Source organism: Abramis brama (genome assembly GCF_963993115.1).
Source record: "Abramis brama genome assembly, chromosome: 17".
Classification (NCBI taxonomy): Eukaryota; Metazoa; Chordata; class Actinopteri; order Cypriniformes; family Leuciscidae; genus Abramis; species Abramis brama.
This window is the reverse complement of record NC_139979.1, coordinates 31,184,513-31,200,857: the sequence shown is the minus strand read 5'-3', so window position 1 is coordinate 31,200,857 and position 16,345 is coordinate 31,184,513. Positions and strand designations below refer to the sequence as shown.

At 36.9% G+C, this 16,345-nt stretch overlaps 1 protein-coding gene across 2 annotated transcripts in view; it reads left to right on the top strand.

Moving 5' to 3' along the window:
• ube3d (ubiquitin protein ligase E3D) overlaps positions 1–16,345 on the top strand; it is a 31,723-nt gene that overhangs the window by 3,695 nt on the left and 11,683 nt on the right. Inside the window, exons 3-8 of one of the 2 annotated variants that reach the window (XM_084090114.1) lie at positions 2,416–2,506; positions 2,641–2,854; positions 6,579–6,651; positions 8,302–8,404; positions 8,489–8,597; positions 9,231–9,385. In XM_084090114.1, coding sequence (XP_083946240.1) covers positions 2,416–2,506; positions 2,641–2,854; positions 6,579–6,651; positions 8,302–8,404; positions 8,489–8,597; positions 9,231–9,385 — 745 coding nt within the window. Of the gene's footprint in view, positions 1–2,415; positions 2,507–2,640; positions 2,855–6,575; positions 6,652–8,301; positions 8,405–8,488; positions 8,598–9,230; positions 9,386–16,345 lie in introns of both variants that reach the window. The other variant, XM_084090113.1, reaches the window with a different exon arrangement.

Here is a 16,345-nt window from a genome sequence, read left to right as displayed (position 1 = left end):
TGGTTCACTGCAGTTTTAAGGAGAAAATACTCAGCAATGGAGTCGACTTATGAATTTACACATGGTTTGTCTTAAAGCACATTAAAAACACCACATAGACACATAAACAACATTAAAAGCTGGATTTTCACCACAGGGGGACTTTAATTACTGTCATTTCTGAAATGTCACTCCCTCCTTATATACAAAACAAAAAACCCTCTAAAGCAATACATGAAAGAGTGTCTGAAAGCGTGTAAAAAAATTAATATATAGTGCACTGTCACTAAGGTGCTTTTAAAATAAAATCTTTGATCAGGTAAACAAACGGGTAATGAATACAGCATGTGAGAATCATTCTAATTATCATTCTGATTATCGTGAAAATCATTATCTGTGAATCCGATATTACAAAACTGATACGGTTTATGGGAAAATGCTTAAATATTGGTAAAAGCAATTAACGGTTAAATCTCTTTTAGATTATTACCCATGAGTACTTTCTCACCAAACCCTGGCCAGCATCTGGAGGTCAAGGGAGTCTTTAAAGTGTGACTTTCATTTGATTCTCAAATTGATTCTGATTGGATTTCCTTGAGGAATTTGAGTAATAAGCATGTGAACACACACACACACACACACACACACACACACACACACACACACACACACACAGCAGAGATTAATGAAGAACAAAGAAAAGAAAACTCCAGTAATGTGACCTGCTTCTTTGAGTCTGAGCTCAACTTGATGTCAGAACAACTCAGAGTCAGCTGACTCAGAACAACCCAATTTACCCCTTAAAGCATTCAGGAGTTTTGACCCAAAAGAGATCTCTGAAAAACGGCTTTAGTATGGGAACCTAACTTAAAAATGTGTCGAGACTAACAAAATATATTTAAAAAATGTTGTATCATCTTTGAGTTTAAGCACACTATAAACTGACTGTTTTTAAGAAGTCATTAGTTATGTTTAAAATAAATTTAAAGGGATAGTTTACCCAAAACTGAAAATTGTCATCATTTATTTTGTTTCAACGTCTCAAGTTGTTTCAAACCTGTATGAATTTCTTTCTTCTCCTGAACACGCAAAAAAGGACATTTTGAAGAATGTTGGTAACCAAACAGTTGATGGACCCCATTGACTTCCATAGTATTTTTTTCCCTCCATACTATGGAAGTCAATAGGGCCCATCAACTGTTTGAAGAAATCAATTCATACAGGTTTGGAAAAACTTCCAAAGTAAATGTGAGTAAATGAATTTACATTTTTGGACTTGGACTATGCCTTTAAATCTACTTAATTAAGATTTCAGTTGAGTTAATACTGGTCATTCTAATGTGTTCTTAAATTCTATATAACAATATATTCAAATAAAATGTCTCATTAATATTAATAAAAATGTTGTTTGCATCACACTGGCCTTGCCATACTTTTATGTGTAATTTGAAATTTCAAAGAATTTAATTAATTAAAATGTTTTAAGTGTAGTAATAACATGGCAAAAGCATTATGCATTACAAGGGATAAGTCGTTTTAGTTTTTTATTTCTGACAATCTTTGCAACTAGTTTCCTAGTGGTTTCTGACCCCATCTAATCTGTATCATCATATTCATAACTGGTTATCATCACTTGGCTTTTAGAAGTTTTTTTTTTTTTTAGATGGATAATAAAGCTGCACAATTGTAGAGAAATTGAGATCACGATTCTGAACAAACTACTTAACAAAATAACATGTAATTTCCTTAAGGTCCTGGCAAGATGTTAATTGCTTATTTACAGCAATTGTTAAAGTCAGACAAAATGTTAAAGTTTATTTAAAAAATATCGAATTCATTTGATGATTCAATGACTCACTCCTAAAGTCTTCCCTTGTTTCATTACTGGATGACTCAGCGTTTTTGAATGAATCTCTTGACTGAATGATTCAATGACAAATACATTTTTTAACAGTCACTTGTCGACACCTACTGTGTAACAGTGCAATCAATACAATCTTGATTTGAAGAGTCAAGATACTTTCAAAAGTTGGTTTGCGCTATTTTGATCGCTTCCATAGACATACATGTTTATATCCCAAATATAAACTTTTATCCCAGTACTTCTGTGATAATTAAAAATTTTGTAACACAGAAATAACAAAACTGACACTGTGTGGTTGAAAAGACTGTATGGGAGTTTGAATCGAGATTGTGATCTTTTAACGATTAATCGTGCAGCTTTAATGGATAAATGTATGGATCATGGAAGGATAGATGGATATATAGATGATGGATGGATGGATGGATGGATGGATCCATGATGTGTGCCTATTATCAACTACACACATTTGACACTGAATGGAACAATAAATACACAATGTACACACAATGAATGAACCACGATTATCTTTAACGTCTGCTTTGGTTTTGGTTATTTTGTGTTTCCTACTCCAGAAGCTCCTTGCAGTGTAATTGGACGACTGCGGGTCAACGTGACGTACTCCTTCCAGTGCCAGTCTTGTGGGTCCATGGTGCTTCAAGACAGGTTAGGAGTGTTTCTTTCTTATTACCTCTGGTTTTACTGATTTGGTCAAGTAATGCATCAAATAATAGTTATAAGTTCAACCAGACACATTATTTCAAAGTGTTGAAAGTGAGACTATCTTCTTAATCTTAAAGGGCTTTTGGGCGAGTTCTTCCTTTGCCCAATGGGAACTGGAATGCATTAGTGGACGACTGGTGCTGCCACCCCGATCCCTTCGCAAACAGAAAGCTGCTCCCACGAGATGGAGACTGTCTGCTTGGTGACACGTTTATTCTGTTGGCACGGGACAGCAGCTGTGAACAGACCCTCACACGGCAAGAGAACTCATCTCAGAAAGCCTCTGCAGAGGTAAAGACTTATGATTAAAGTGCCCCTATTATGCTTTACATTTCCTGCAGTGTGTAATATAGCTGTTTGTGAATGTAAAAGGTCTGATATTAAAGATCAAATGGAGTTATTGTCTCCCAAAAGTAAAAACGATTCTGAACTGCTTGAAACGAGTCGTCAGTAATTCCAGTCATTCTTCCTGTACGAACATACGTAGACTTGTAAGACATTTGCATAATGCCAGCCTGTTCTTCATTGGCTGTTGCTGAACAGCATCTACTTTGCCCCGCCCTCAAACATGGTAGTTGTAGTTGAGGCTGGAAGAGTTTGGTTTGTGTTGTTGATAAATCAAGAATATGTTTTCTGCGCTGCAAAAGTAAATCCACTTTGATGCACTTTCAAAGGATGAGGACTCGTGCTTGAATTGATACGGCAAAATCGACGCCATTGTACTGTTCGTATCACTGTGTATCAAGTGCTGAGGAAGATCAGGAGCTAAAATTTAGATATGATAATGAATGTTTTGTTTCGACACGTACTGTAAGCGATAGACCAATCACAACAGACTGGGCCATCTGACCAATCAGAGCAGAGTAGACCAATCACAACAGACTGGGCCATCTGACCAATCAGAGCAGAGTAGACCAATCACAACAGACTGAGTCATCTGACCAATCAGAGCAGAGTAGACCAATCACAACAGACTGGGCCATCTGACCAATCAGAGCAGAGTAGACCAATCACAGCAGACTGAGTCATCTGACCAATCAGAGCCGAGTAGACCAATCACAACAGACTGGACTATCTGACCAATCAGAGCAGAGTAGACCGATCACAACAGACTGAGCCATCTGACCAATCAGAGCAGAGTAGACCAATCACAACAGACTGAGCCATCTGACCAATCACAGCAGAGTAAACCAATCACAACAGACTGGGCCATCTGACCAATCAGAGCAGAGTAGACCAATCACAACAGACTGAGCCATCTGACCAATCAGAGCAGAGTAGACCAATCACAACAGACTGAGCCATCTGACCAATCACAGCAGAGTAAACCAATCACAACAGACTGGGCCATCTGACCAATCACAGCAGAGTAAACCAATCACAACAGACTGGGCCATCTGACCAATCAGAGCAGAGTAGACCAATCACAACAGACTGAGCCATCTGACCAATCAGAGCAGAGTAGACCAATCACAACAGACTGAGCCATCTGACCAATCAGAGCAGAATAGACCGATCACAACAGACTGAGCCATCTGACCAATCAGAGCAGAGTAGACCAATCACAACAGACTGAGCCATCTGACCAATCAGAGCAGAGTAGACCGATCACAACAGACTGAGTCATCTGACCAATCAGAGCAGAGTAGACCGATCACAACAGACTGAGCCATCTGACCAATCAGAGCAGAGTAGACCAATCACAACAGACTGAGCCATCTGACCAATCAGAGCAGAGTAGACCGATCACAACAGACTGAGTCATCTGACCAATCAGAGCAGAATAGACCGATCACAACAGACTGAGCCATCTGACCAATCAGAGCAGAGTAGACCAATCACAACAGACTGAGCCATCTGACCAATCAGAGCAGAATAGACCGATCACAACAGACTGAGTCATCTGACCAATCAGAGCAGAGTAGACCGGGCACTGTGAGAAAAGAGGCGATGCTGCAATGTTTATTAGGAGTAAATAATATATGTAAATATGTTTTTTGACCTTGGATGTGTAAACCTATTGTAGGAGACCTCCAAGCCATAATTAGGAACCTTTAAAATAGCATAATAGGGAATTAAAAATGAAGTTCTTTAGCACTCTTACTAACGCAACAAAGTGCTAAAAGTCTGATTTCTCCGAGCTGAAATGGTGAAGCTTTCTTCTAAAAGCTGAGCTCACACAAAGACAGTGCAGTTGTGATATTTTCACCCTAAGTAGTGCTCAGTTGTAACTCGGTTCTCACAGCCTCAGGGTTGACAGAGGAGGCAGAAGCTTTCCTTTCATCACGATAAAGGCTGAAGAGGCGGAGAGGAAATCCACTCTCAGGAACATTAGGGTCGGCCGGGCTGTGGAGAAGAGCCCATCATGTCTTTACGAGGGATTGATTCTCTTTCTCAGCCTCAATCTGTGTGTGGCCCGTGGCCATGCCGAGGAGTTACTTTTTCGAGGAGGCACACTTTTTCAATCCTAAATGACTTCAGCACACAGTCTGTTTTCTTATTGTTTTCCGTATATGATGTGTTTTTTTTATTTGTTTGTTTTTTTTATTTTCAGTATACAGTTGAGGCGCAAGTTTAGAAACAAGCTGAAGAATTACTGGCAGTTTTCATGTAATTTGTGTCAATAGGGTTATGAAACACCTTTTAAACAAATGCTTAGTGAAAAGGTGAAAAAAATATGACATGAGCTCTTTTTTTTTCTGTTCATGTTATGTGAGGTTTGCAATTCTCTAGCCCTGTTACCAAAGTTGCAGATTTAGCCTAAAACAAGCCAGGCTAGCTATTTTGTCACCAAAAAATGTTGGTTTGAAGTTATTCATAAACTTGCACTACAGTTGAAAATAGAAATGCACAGATATGAACATTTTGGCCGATACCGATAATTCTTTGTTTGAAAGACGATAACCGATATATTGGCCAATAAATCTAAATCCAAATTTTTATATAATTTTTGAGAGTTTGATTACAAAAACAAAAGTTCCCCAACTCCCCAAGCACTTCAACATAAATCAAACAAAAAAGTACAGTAGCCTGGTTACAGTACAGTAAAAGTACAGTAGCCCCCCCCCACCCCCCCACCCCGATGAAATAAATGATAATCATATTTCAAACAGTTCAAAAGCATCATAGCAAACAGTGCGTATCTGAAGTGTCTCAGCTGAGGGAAATAATCCATTATATATCGGCTTTAAGATATCAGCCAAATCTTCTTATCGGACCAATAATGATAACATAAAAAATGAACGTATAACAGCCGATACCGATATGACGGCCGATATATCGTGCATCCCTAGTTGAAAAGTTTGGAGTTGCTAATTTTTTTTAACATGTTTTTGAAAGCTGTTTCTCACCAAGGCTGCATTTATTTGATTAAAAATAGAATAAAAACTGTAATATTGTAATATTTTCTATTGTGATATATTTTAAAATGTCATTTATTCCTGTGATTAAAGCTGAATTTTCAGCATCGTTACTCCAGTCTTCAGTGTCACATGATTCATAATTAATGAATAGAACATTCTAAAAAATGTGGAATAGAAATCTTTTGTAACACTATAAATATCTTTACTGTGACTTTTGAATATAATGTATTCCTGCTGAAGAAAAGTAATAATTTTGTTTAAATTATTTTTGAACAGTAGTTTATATTTTCTGTAAATTAAGGACAAATATTGATTTGATAATTTTCAACTATAACTTTAATAATAGTTAAATGATTGAAAATGACGAATGCAGTAAACACAAAAAAAATTTGTAAAAATAAATAAATAAATTGATGATGACAGACCTTTCATATTCCTAGAGCTGGAAATGGAAATGTTTTTGGTACGGAGCACTTACAGTTGCATGGCTGGAAATTGCTGCTGTTTCCAGCTTGGGGGTGTTATGAATATGAATATGGCCGCCAAGTGGACTGACTGAACCTGTAATATGTATAACCATATAACCAGTGCCATATAATGCAGCCTGTGAACATACCCCTAACACACCTCAGTATGTGTGTGTCCCGCAGCAGAAGCGTGTCAGTAAGCGTGTGATGCTGTCCTGCACGAGCTGCTCTGCAGTGCTGGGCGAGGAACTCTCTGCAGGTATGCCACGCAAAGCAGTGCTAACACACCATCTGTGCATTTTACATGACTGCAAATGAATAAAACCAGTGCCTTTTTATATTTATAACCACATGGTGTCATATATAACTCCTGATGCCCATATGGGCCATTCATTTTTCCTGTTAGCAACACTCTAAGATGCTTTGAAATGTTTTCAGACTCTTGGGTATTTATGAAAGTGCTGTGCTTTTGAAGCAAAAATAGTCAGATTGCAAAGGTCTATTTTTAGCGATTGTGAGTTTTTGGTGTTTGTTTTTTGTTGATTGTATTTTAATGCTGCTATTTTAAAGGGATAGTTCAACAAACATACTGTCATCGTTTACTCACCCTCATGTTTTTACAAACCCGAATGACTTGCGTCTTCTGTGGGACACAAAAGGAGGTGCATATGTTCATGTAGCCCTCTGATGTCATACGATATCTTTCTATGAGAAAGATCATGAGGGAGGACTATGAGGAAGACTTCTTCCCCTCCAATGAAGTTCTCAAACCTTGTTCGCTCTTATGCATATTCAGATGTCAGATTTGATGTCTGTTCACATACTAGAGATTATGCGAGTTATGCCCACATCAGGTATTTTAAGGCAGGTTAATTGATTTTGGCATTGTAGATTAATTGCACATTGATATTTGTGTATAGACAAGACAAGAGTGAATGTGAAGAGTGAAGAAGAGGGAATGAAGAGAAAAGAGTATGTAGGCTATTAATAATGATAATCGGTGTGTGTCTAAATCAGCTCTCTAGCTTCTCAGATCGTGAATCTGTATATTGTGTGCACAAATTCGAGCACTGGTTAGGACAGTAATGAACGCTGGCTCGCTACACATTGGGAGACTAATGACTCATGTCCTCATTGTACAACATCACTACTGATATTTATGAACAACAGCAGAACTGATATCTTTCTGACATTATTTGTTAATGTTATTTAAAGTACATTATGAAAAATACTTATGCTTATTTAAATTCATATGTGTTCCACACTTGAAATTTATTGAATGTGAATAAAAGACTAAATTCAATCTGTTCATCATATAAAGTGATCGAGTCTCTTCAGAGAATTTGGACTAAACCGCTCGATTCATATAGATTAGTTTTACAATCTCTTTATGAACTTTTTGAAGCATCAAAGTGGTAGATGTGTGGACAGAAATCTCTCAGATATCCTCAAAAATATCTTCATTTGTGTTCTGAAGATGAACAAAAGTCTTACAGGTGTGGAACGACATGAGGGAGAGTAAATGATGACAGAACTTCTATTTGTTTGGTGAACTATCCCTTTAACTCTGCATGACGGTGGCAAACTTGTACAGAAATTGTTGTGCTTGATCTACTGATGACGCATAAATGAAAGAACACAGACGCTGCCGGATCATTTCCATAATGACCAACCAAGAGCAGTATTTCGAAAATAGTTATTTTTTAATATTTGGCCTGGAAAACAATACTTGAGCTCAGGATTATACTTTAACTTTGTTGTTTATGATAAGAAAACTCTAGTTGTTTCTATGGACTGTTGAAGGTGCAGATGTTATATGAGAGCTAATCTCTTCTAATCTTACACCTCCAGCTACTGATAGTGTGTAATATTCTGTGTTTAATATATTTCACTGTTCTTCGTGTTTCAGAGGTGCTGAAGTTTTACATAACTGAAATATTAGTAAAGCCAGGTGAAGATGGAGGGTGTGATATAACACGGCTCAGTTTGGAGCCCAAGTCAGATTCAATAAGGTTAGTGAGTTAATTGGATTTATTCATTTTGTTGTCATGTGTAGATCATGTTTATGTGGCTTTTTTTTATTGTGTCTCCTTCAGGCAGCGATTCTTGGAGCAAACCTTAGCTTCAAGGCTGGTCGAGCTGTCATCTGCACAGAGCATATTTCGCTTTTCCATCCAAACGCCAGATGGTACAGCTGTGATTCTGGTATGAACATTAAACCCCATATATGTGACCCTGGACCACAAAACCAGTCACAAGTCGCACGGGTATATTTGTGGCGATAGCATTGAATGGGTCCAAATAATAGATTTTTCTTTTATGCCAAAATTCATTAGGATATTTAGTAAAGATCATGTTTCATGAAGATATTTTGTACATTTCCTACCGTAAATATATAAAAAATATATTTTTGTGAGTGAATGCAGCCAAATCGCAAACATAAATGGACAACTTTATGGCCATTTTCTCCATGTTTCGATTTTTTTGCACCCTCAGATTCCAGATTTTCTAATAGATGTATATCGACCAAATACTGTCCTATTCTAACAAACCATACATCAATGGAAATCTTATTTATTCAGCTTTCAGATGATGTTTAAATCTCAATTTCAAGAAAATTGACCCTTGTGACTGGTTTTGTGGTCCAGGGTCACATATGTACAAAACTGTTCATTTTGGTCCATGTGTAAAGATTTCTCTCTAAAGTCAACTTACAATGTTATTCATTTGTTTCCTTCAAATGTCTGTTATTGCAGTATGTCTGCATAGTACGTTTTTACATGCTATGTCCCCTTTATATCCGACCTTCAGGTAATTACTTTCTGTTTTAATCATCAGCTGTGGCTTCTGAACACGGACACTTTGGTCGCCTCATTTCCTGGCGTAAGCTTCATCTCCACAGGTGACGTTCATCCCAGAGAACATCAGTCATGCCAGGCTGTTCAAGCAGTCAAAGTGCTCTACGTCCTCTGCTCTGACAGCAAACTCAAAGAGTAAGCCATCAGTTCACCCTGACATCTGTTCATTTTACTCATATTAATTTCGAAATCTAATCAGATTCCTCCTCATCTCTGATGTAGATCAAATGACATATGGTGTTTTGTTGAGTAATTTAAAAAGATGCACCCTGTTAATTCTGGGAGCATCATGTTTTAAAATGCATCTTTTTTAGACCCAATGTTAAGGGCACATTTAAACCGTGGTAAACAACATTAGCATGACATAAACATCACTAGTTTGTTATTTTTATGCTTAAAACAAGAAAAAAATCTGCTAAATGCAAAGGAAAGTAGACAAGATATATTCTGTGAAAACAAGTCTGTGAATTGTACACAATTCTCACATGAATTTATCTTGTGAAAATGTTTAGATATATTTTTATTGGGAATCCAAAATACTGATTAAACCTGTAAAGCTTGACATGCATTATTTTATTTTATTTTTTAAATCTAATGTTTTGAAATGGAGCCTTTAGACAAAATGTTTTGTTTGTTTCTTTATTTTTTTCTTATTTAAAAAGAATAATGCATGATTTTTTTATTTTATTTTTTTTTGCGTATCATATTTGATGCATCAGGCTTTATTGAGCTCATACTCGAGGAAAAAAAAAACACATCAATTTTATTCAGTGGCCCAAACCAAGCAAAAATATGCAATTTGTTGCAGATGCTGATATTTATACGACCGAAAAGAAAAATGTAATGCTTGTAATGTAAATCAATAAGATCTGTGTAGCAGTACAGCATGTATTTACATTGCATAAAAATCCTATAAATATCAGCTGTCACTCTATCTCCGAATAATATGTCTTAGTAAGATGATATTTAAATGCTTAGTTTTATGATCAAAGCTCTGTAGTTTTAAACCATATAAAACAATACAAGTATGATTGAGAGCCTGATGGATCTAAGTTGCTTCAGTCATCTTGAAAGTTATTCTTTCATTTACTTAAAAATAAAAAAATCAGTAAATATTTCACTGCAAAAAGACACAAGCTGAAGGTGGACATTTTTACTAAAAGGCCTTTAGCTTGCTAAAGAAGTATAAACAATCAATCAGACGACAGAAAGCATGCAGTAGATTATGTGCAAGAGGTTTTTTGCACTGCTTTGCACTTTGCACTGCTCCCTGAATTGACGCGCTTATTCATTTGTGGATGTAAACTGAATCTGTAAGTCAGCTATGCTGTTTACTTCTGAATATTAGATTTCATTCTGGTGCGCTTAAAGTTATCGCTACTGTGTAATAGTAGCCTATGCTATTCACCAACTAAACATATCCTATTCAATGTGTTCACAGTCTCTTTCACAGGCATCATTTGTAATAGCCTATTCACAAACTGTTTGCTCAAGCGTAGCGTTTTCTCGGAGTTCACTGTGTGCTTTCTACCATGCACAAATAAAAATGTCACACACCAAACCAACAATTACTAAAAACACTCAAAAACTGATTTTGCACGGACATTTTGCACTAGTAAATACTGTCTGCACAGTTACTCTCATCCTTCTTCAAAACGTCAAATGTTCCCTTTGTAAGAGCTTGAGGAGCCAAAGATGTGCTGGAATCAGTGAGTGAATCACAGAGGAATTGTGGGTGGGCGTTCTGCACTATATTGTCTCTGACTCCATAAGGTCGTCACGACTCTTTACACCCTTACCTCGTCTCGCTCTCCTTTTTTTTCCAAGTGTACATTAACTCTGCCTCTTTTCCTACCCGGCGCTAACAGATGCGTTTGAGTGTGTAGAGGTGGTGGGATCAAACATGATTCATGGAGCTCGTATACAGGCCCTGAGCCATTATGCTAATCAGAGGAAACTCTTAGGAAGCAGACTTTTGACTGTCCACATAATGTCTGGTCCACATCTCATCTGCTCACTTAGGTACATTCAGACGGCAGGTAAATGTGGCCCAAATCCAGCACAAACCACATGAAATCTGATCTTTTCAATTCCGATTTGTGCCACTTACATGTGTGGAACTAAATCCAATACAGGTCAGATGTTTTTCAATGCGACCTTCGTCAAAATTCTGCGCTCATGGGAGTCACTTCAAATCTTTTACATACCCAAAGTTATCAAGAGTTGCGAAGGGTTGTCATTAAAGACAGTGATGTGTCACAACTCATAAGTATTACAGTGACAGATCAGATACAAGCAAAACATAAGGGCTCCTATCATAAATGTTTAAAAAAATCTGCTCTCTTTTTTCTCTCATCAATCTCTTTGTTTTTTATATTGCCTGCGTTCAAATTTGCTGGCTTCGGCGTCAGATCACACTATAAATAAATGCGCAAACGCTTATTTTAATGTCTGTCTTGTTTACTTCCATATGATCCCATGTATAATCCCGTATTTAAATGTTTTTGATAATTCACATTCAGTAAATTAAATATTTTACAAATGAATGCTACTTTATTTCATTTGATTTTCTTTCTCATTTAGAATTGGGTTCATTAATATAATACATACGTGTGACAGGACATCAGATGAATTATACATTTGAGAAGCAAGTTGAAACATTGGACAGCAACCCCAAACAAACTTCAGTCACATTGTCTCTACTCAAACGTACACAACAAAACTAAACAAAGCTAAATGACTCCCGTTATAATCAGAAGAGCCGTCTCCACTCATTGTCTGTGACAGTTTGTAGAGTAAGTTTTCTAAATGGTGTCAGATTTTTAAAACTGTGTTAGATATAAAAGATTCAACCTTGGATGCAAGTATAAACAGTACAGCAGAATTTCTACTGGTTGGCAAACACTGGTGGAATATTTAATTTACCTTTTAAGTTTCTTAAACTCTTGAATATTCGTCAAAGATTCAATGCTATGAAACTTGCAAACTTTACCAAATTCAGTGACTAGTTGCTCATTTGTTTGCTGTATCAGCCTGGGAACATAAAGTTGGCATGAAATGAAAATTCATACATTTTGTAAATGCATGTTTATTGTGAACTCATGAGCATGTTTCTTTCTTTCTTTCTTTTTTATCAATTTTATTACTGGATGTTTCAATGAAACTACAGACTTCTCTCTGGTGTCGCATGCAGGACTTCTCCAATCGTTTAGTCAAGTTGCATTCAGATATTCCTCCATCTAATCATCTTTTTCGAAAATCCATTTCATTCGGATGTACGTCACAATACGGAAGAAAAGATCTGTCGCTTCTTCGGTTTCATCACGACCTGTACACCCTGAATATCAGAAATGACGTGCATCAGAAAGTCTGCTAGCTGGTCTGTGTGTTCGATTCCAACTAAAACTTAAAAGCGCACTATAGGATGCTAAATGTCATGACAGCCTTGACATTTGAAATGGCACTGATGAAGAAAAGAGGAGAAAACATTGTGCCATCAGAAACATCAACTGGCATTTTGACAGAAATTTTAATGATCTGTTTAGGGAAGCAGGAGGTCTACTTTTTTCTGTTGAAAATTTAGCAATTTTAGTTATAGTAGCCTAAACACATTTAGAACGTTTTTTTATTAATTAATTTATTTTAACTAACAAAGACCTGAGATCTCTATGAATTATGATCCAAGCTCTTGGTTTGTTCTTTTGTGTAAACGCTATTCTGCATAGGGGAAAACTTAGGCTTGTTTGCCTTCAGGTATTTTAAGAGACGACTTAAATCATCAAGGCCCTGAAGAAATTAAAACAATATCTGTTCAAGAGTAGGAAAGAAACATTGACTTCGAAGCGCAGACTTCCCATTGCACAGTAGATAATGTCTTTAATTCAGAATTCTCAGATATCTTCTTCTAACATGAAATGCAATTAACACAGTTACGTAATTGAGCAACTTCCACCAAAAAGCATGTTTGGTTCCCTGGTTGAAGTTTTGCATGACATGTCTCTCTCTGGGCTTCTCCAGCATTTCCACTTTAAGAGCTGCGTGTGCGCTTTCTGTGGAACTACAGCACAGATGGGCAAATGTCAATGAAATGTCCTGAATAGATCATCACCATAATGTGTGTCAGGACATAAGTCTCTCCGCTTCTCTGCTGTCTTCAGTGCTGCGTATTGATAAATTGCTGTGACATGATTAAAAATTCAAACTGTCAGATCAATATAATTTAAAGTCCAGCTGTTCTCACCTTCAGTTAATGTTCCTTCTCATTTTCTTTCTAGCTGAGCAAAACCTATTTTTATTGGTCGGTCTTCAGCAGCCTGAGCAGAAACACTCAATGGACCGGACCCATGCTGTGAGCCATTTGACAAAGAAAAATTAAAAACTAAGGGCCTGATTTACTAAAAAGGGCCAATTTGAGACTGCAATCCCATTAAAAGTTCTATGAGTGATCTACTGACAATGTGCAAATTAAAGAGTTCATTTCCATTATGACCAGTGCAATCTACCAAGAGCAGCACAGATTGGCGATTGTTAAATGCTTTATACACATTTTAGCAATTTAAAAATGTTTGAAGGATTTTTACACGGCAGCCCAGGTGGGAATCACTGTTCTAGATCACTAAACCAAGGATTCTCAAAACATTTTTAGGAATTTGAACCAAGCTAATTTAGTTCTCAAAATAAGTTGACATACACACAAGTACTGTCCCTCTTTAAATACACATAAATTGTAAGAATATCACTAACACTGATGAATAACAGTACAGGTGCTGGTCATAAAATTAGAATATCATCAAAAAGTTGATTTATTTCAAGAATTCAACTTAACAGGTGAAACTAATATATTATATAGACTCATTACATGCAAAGTGAGATATTTCAAGCCTTTATTTGTTATAATTTAGATGATTATGGCTTATAGCTTATGAAACCCACGAAATCAAAATCCCAGAAAATTAGAATATTACATGAAATCACACAGTAATTACACAGTGATACCATGGTCATTGAACCAGGTTTTGGCTATTTTGGCAGTGTGGGCAGGTGCAAATCCTGCTGGAAAATGAAGTCAGCATCTCCATAAAGCTTGTCTGCTGAAGGAAGCATGAAGTGCTCTGAACATGTCCTGGTAGACGGCTGCGTTGAGTGGACAGCACAGTGGACCAACACCAGCCGATGACATGGCTCCCCAAACCAACAGACTGTGGAAACTTCACACTGGACTTCAAGCATCTTGGATTGTGTGCCTCTCCATTCTTCCTCCAGACTCTGGGACCTTGGTTTCCAAATGAGATGCAAAATTTAAGGACTTTGGTCCACTGTGCTTTATTAAATCCAGAGTCAACGCAGCCGTCTACCAGGACATTTTCAGAGCACTTCATGCTGACTTCATTTTCCAGCAGGATTTGCACCTGCCCACACTGCCAAAATAACCAAAACCTGGTTCAATGACCATGGTATCACTGTGTAATTACTGTGTGATTTCATGTAATATTCTAATTTTCTGGGATTTTGATTTCGTGGGTTTCATAAGCTATAAGCCATAATCATCAAAATTATAACAAATAAAGGCTTGAAATATCTCACTTTGCATGTAATGAGTCTATATAATATATTAGTTTCACCTGTTAAGTTTAATTCTTGAAATAAATCAACTTTTTGATGATATTCTAATTTTATGACCAGCACCTGTATATGGTAAGGCTATTAAATAGTAGTCCCAAACTAGTTTTTGGTATTATGGTTATTGGTATGAGCCACTACAGTCATCAAAAATATAGAAAATAACAAAATGCATGAAAATAAAAATAGATTTTTATATGGTGAAAGTGATACACAGCGCACACCACCGCATTTGCACAGACAATTGAATGCGCGTCGCGAGCACAGTTTAACGTCAGGACAGGAAAGTTTGTTTTTCTGAGGTGAGAGATTTTTTTATTTAATTATGAAAATAACGTTAGAGTAATGACACTGACATACAACCTAACAACATCTCATCTGACAGCAGATACTGAATCAGGCAACGTGTTTTTCTCAGGCACTCTTTACTTAAACTGCGTCTGACAGAAGACTCAACAGCTTTCACGCACGTCGTCTTTTTTAAAAGATTTTCAAATTCAAATGAGCTTTATTGGCATGACTGTAAAATAGCACAATATTGCCAAAGCAATAGACATATACAAACATATAGATAAATGAAAAAAAAAAAACATTTCCATATTATACATAAATATATCACAATTAAAAAAAAATAAGTACAGAGAGTAGTTTAAAGGGAAAAGAGGGTTCAGCCCTTGTCCCTCATATGATGGCATGGAGACACATACTGCGCTGCCAGGTCAATACATTCTTCTTTCTCTCACAAAATATAAGACAGTTTGTTTATGAGGCTCGCTTGTTGGAATTGAGGTAAAATCTGTGCTATTTGTGTGAAATAAGTGTCTCTGATGTTTTTATACGTGCTGCAGCTCGTCCTCTACGACTCCATCAGAGGAGTGTGAACACAGTCTGAGCAGTCTTGAAGCATTTCTGTGAGTTCCCAGGATGTTCTTGCAGAACTCAATGTGGAAAATTTCAACAGGGGTTTTGTCCCAGGATTCATAATTTAATTTAAATTTGGGGCCCCAGATTTCACAGCCGTATAGAAGGATAGGTTTGATGATGCTGTCAAAGATTTTCAGCCACAGTTTACTGGGTGGGTTAAATTTGAACAGGGGTTTCCTTGTACTATAATAAGCCCTACGTGCTTTATCAGTCAGATCTTTTATTGCAGTGTCAAATTTTCAAGAAGCTGAGATTGTCAGACACAAATAATTATAACAGGTGACATGATTACAAATTGTTCCCACCAAGTGTAAATTTATATTTCTTGTCAGTAAGGTGAGGTTTTTTCTGAAAGATCATTATTTTGGACTTCTCCATGTTTATTGGTAAGGCCCAGTTGTTGCTGTACTGTTCTAGAAGCGAGAGGCTTTGATGCAGTCCCTCTTCATGAGGAGATCGCAGCAGAAGATCATCAGTGTACAGGAGGCTTTTGATTTCTCTGTCCTCGAGGGTCAGACCAGGACAAGAGGGCTTCTCAAGTGTTGATGCCAA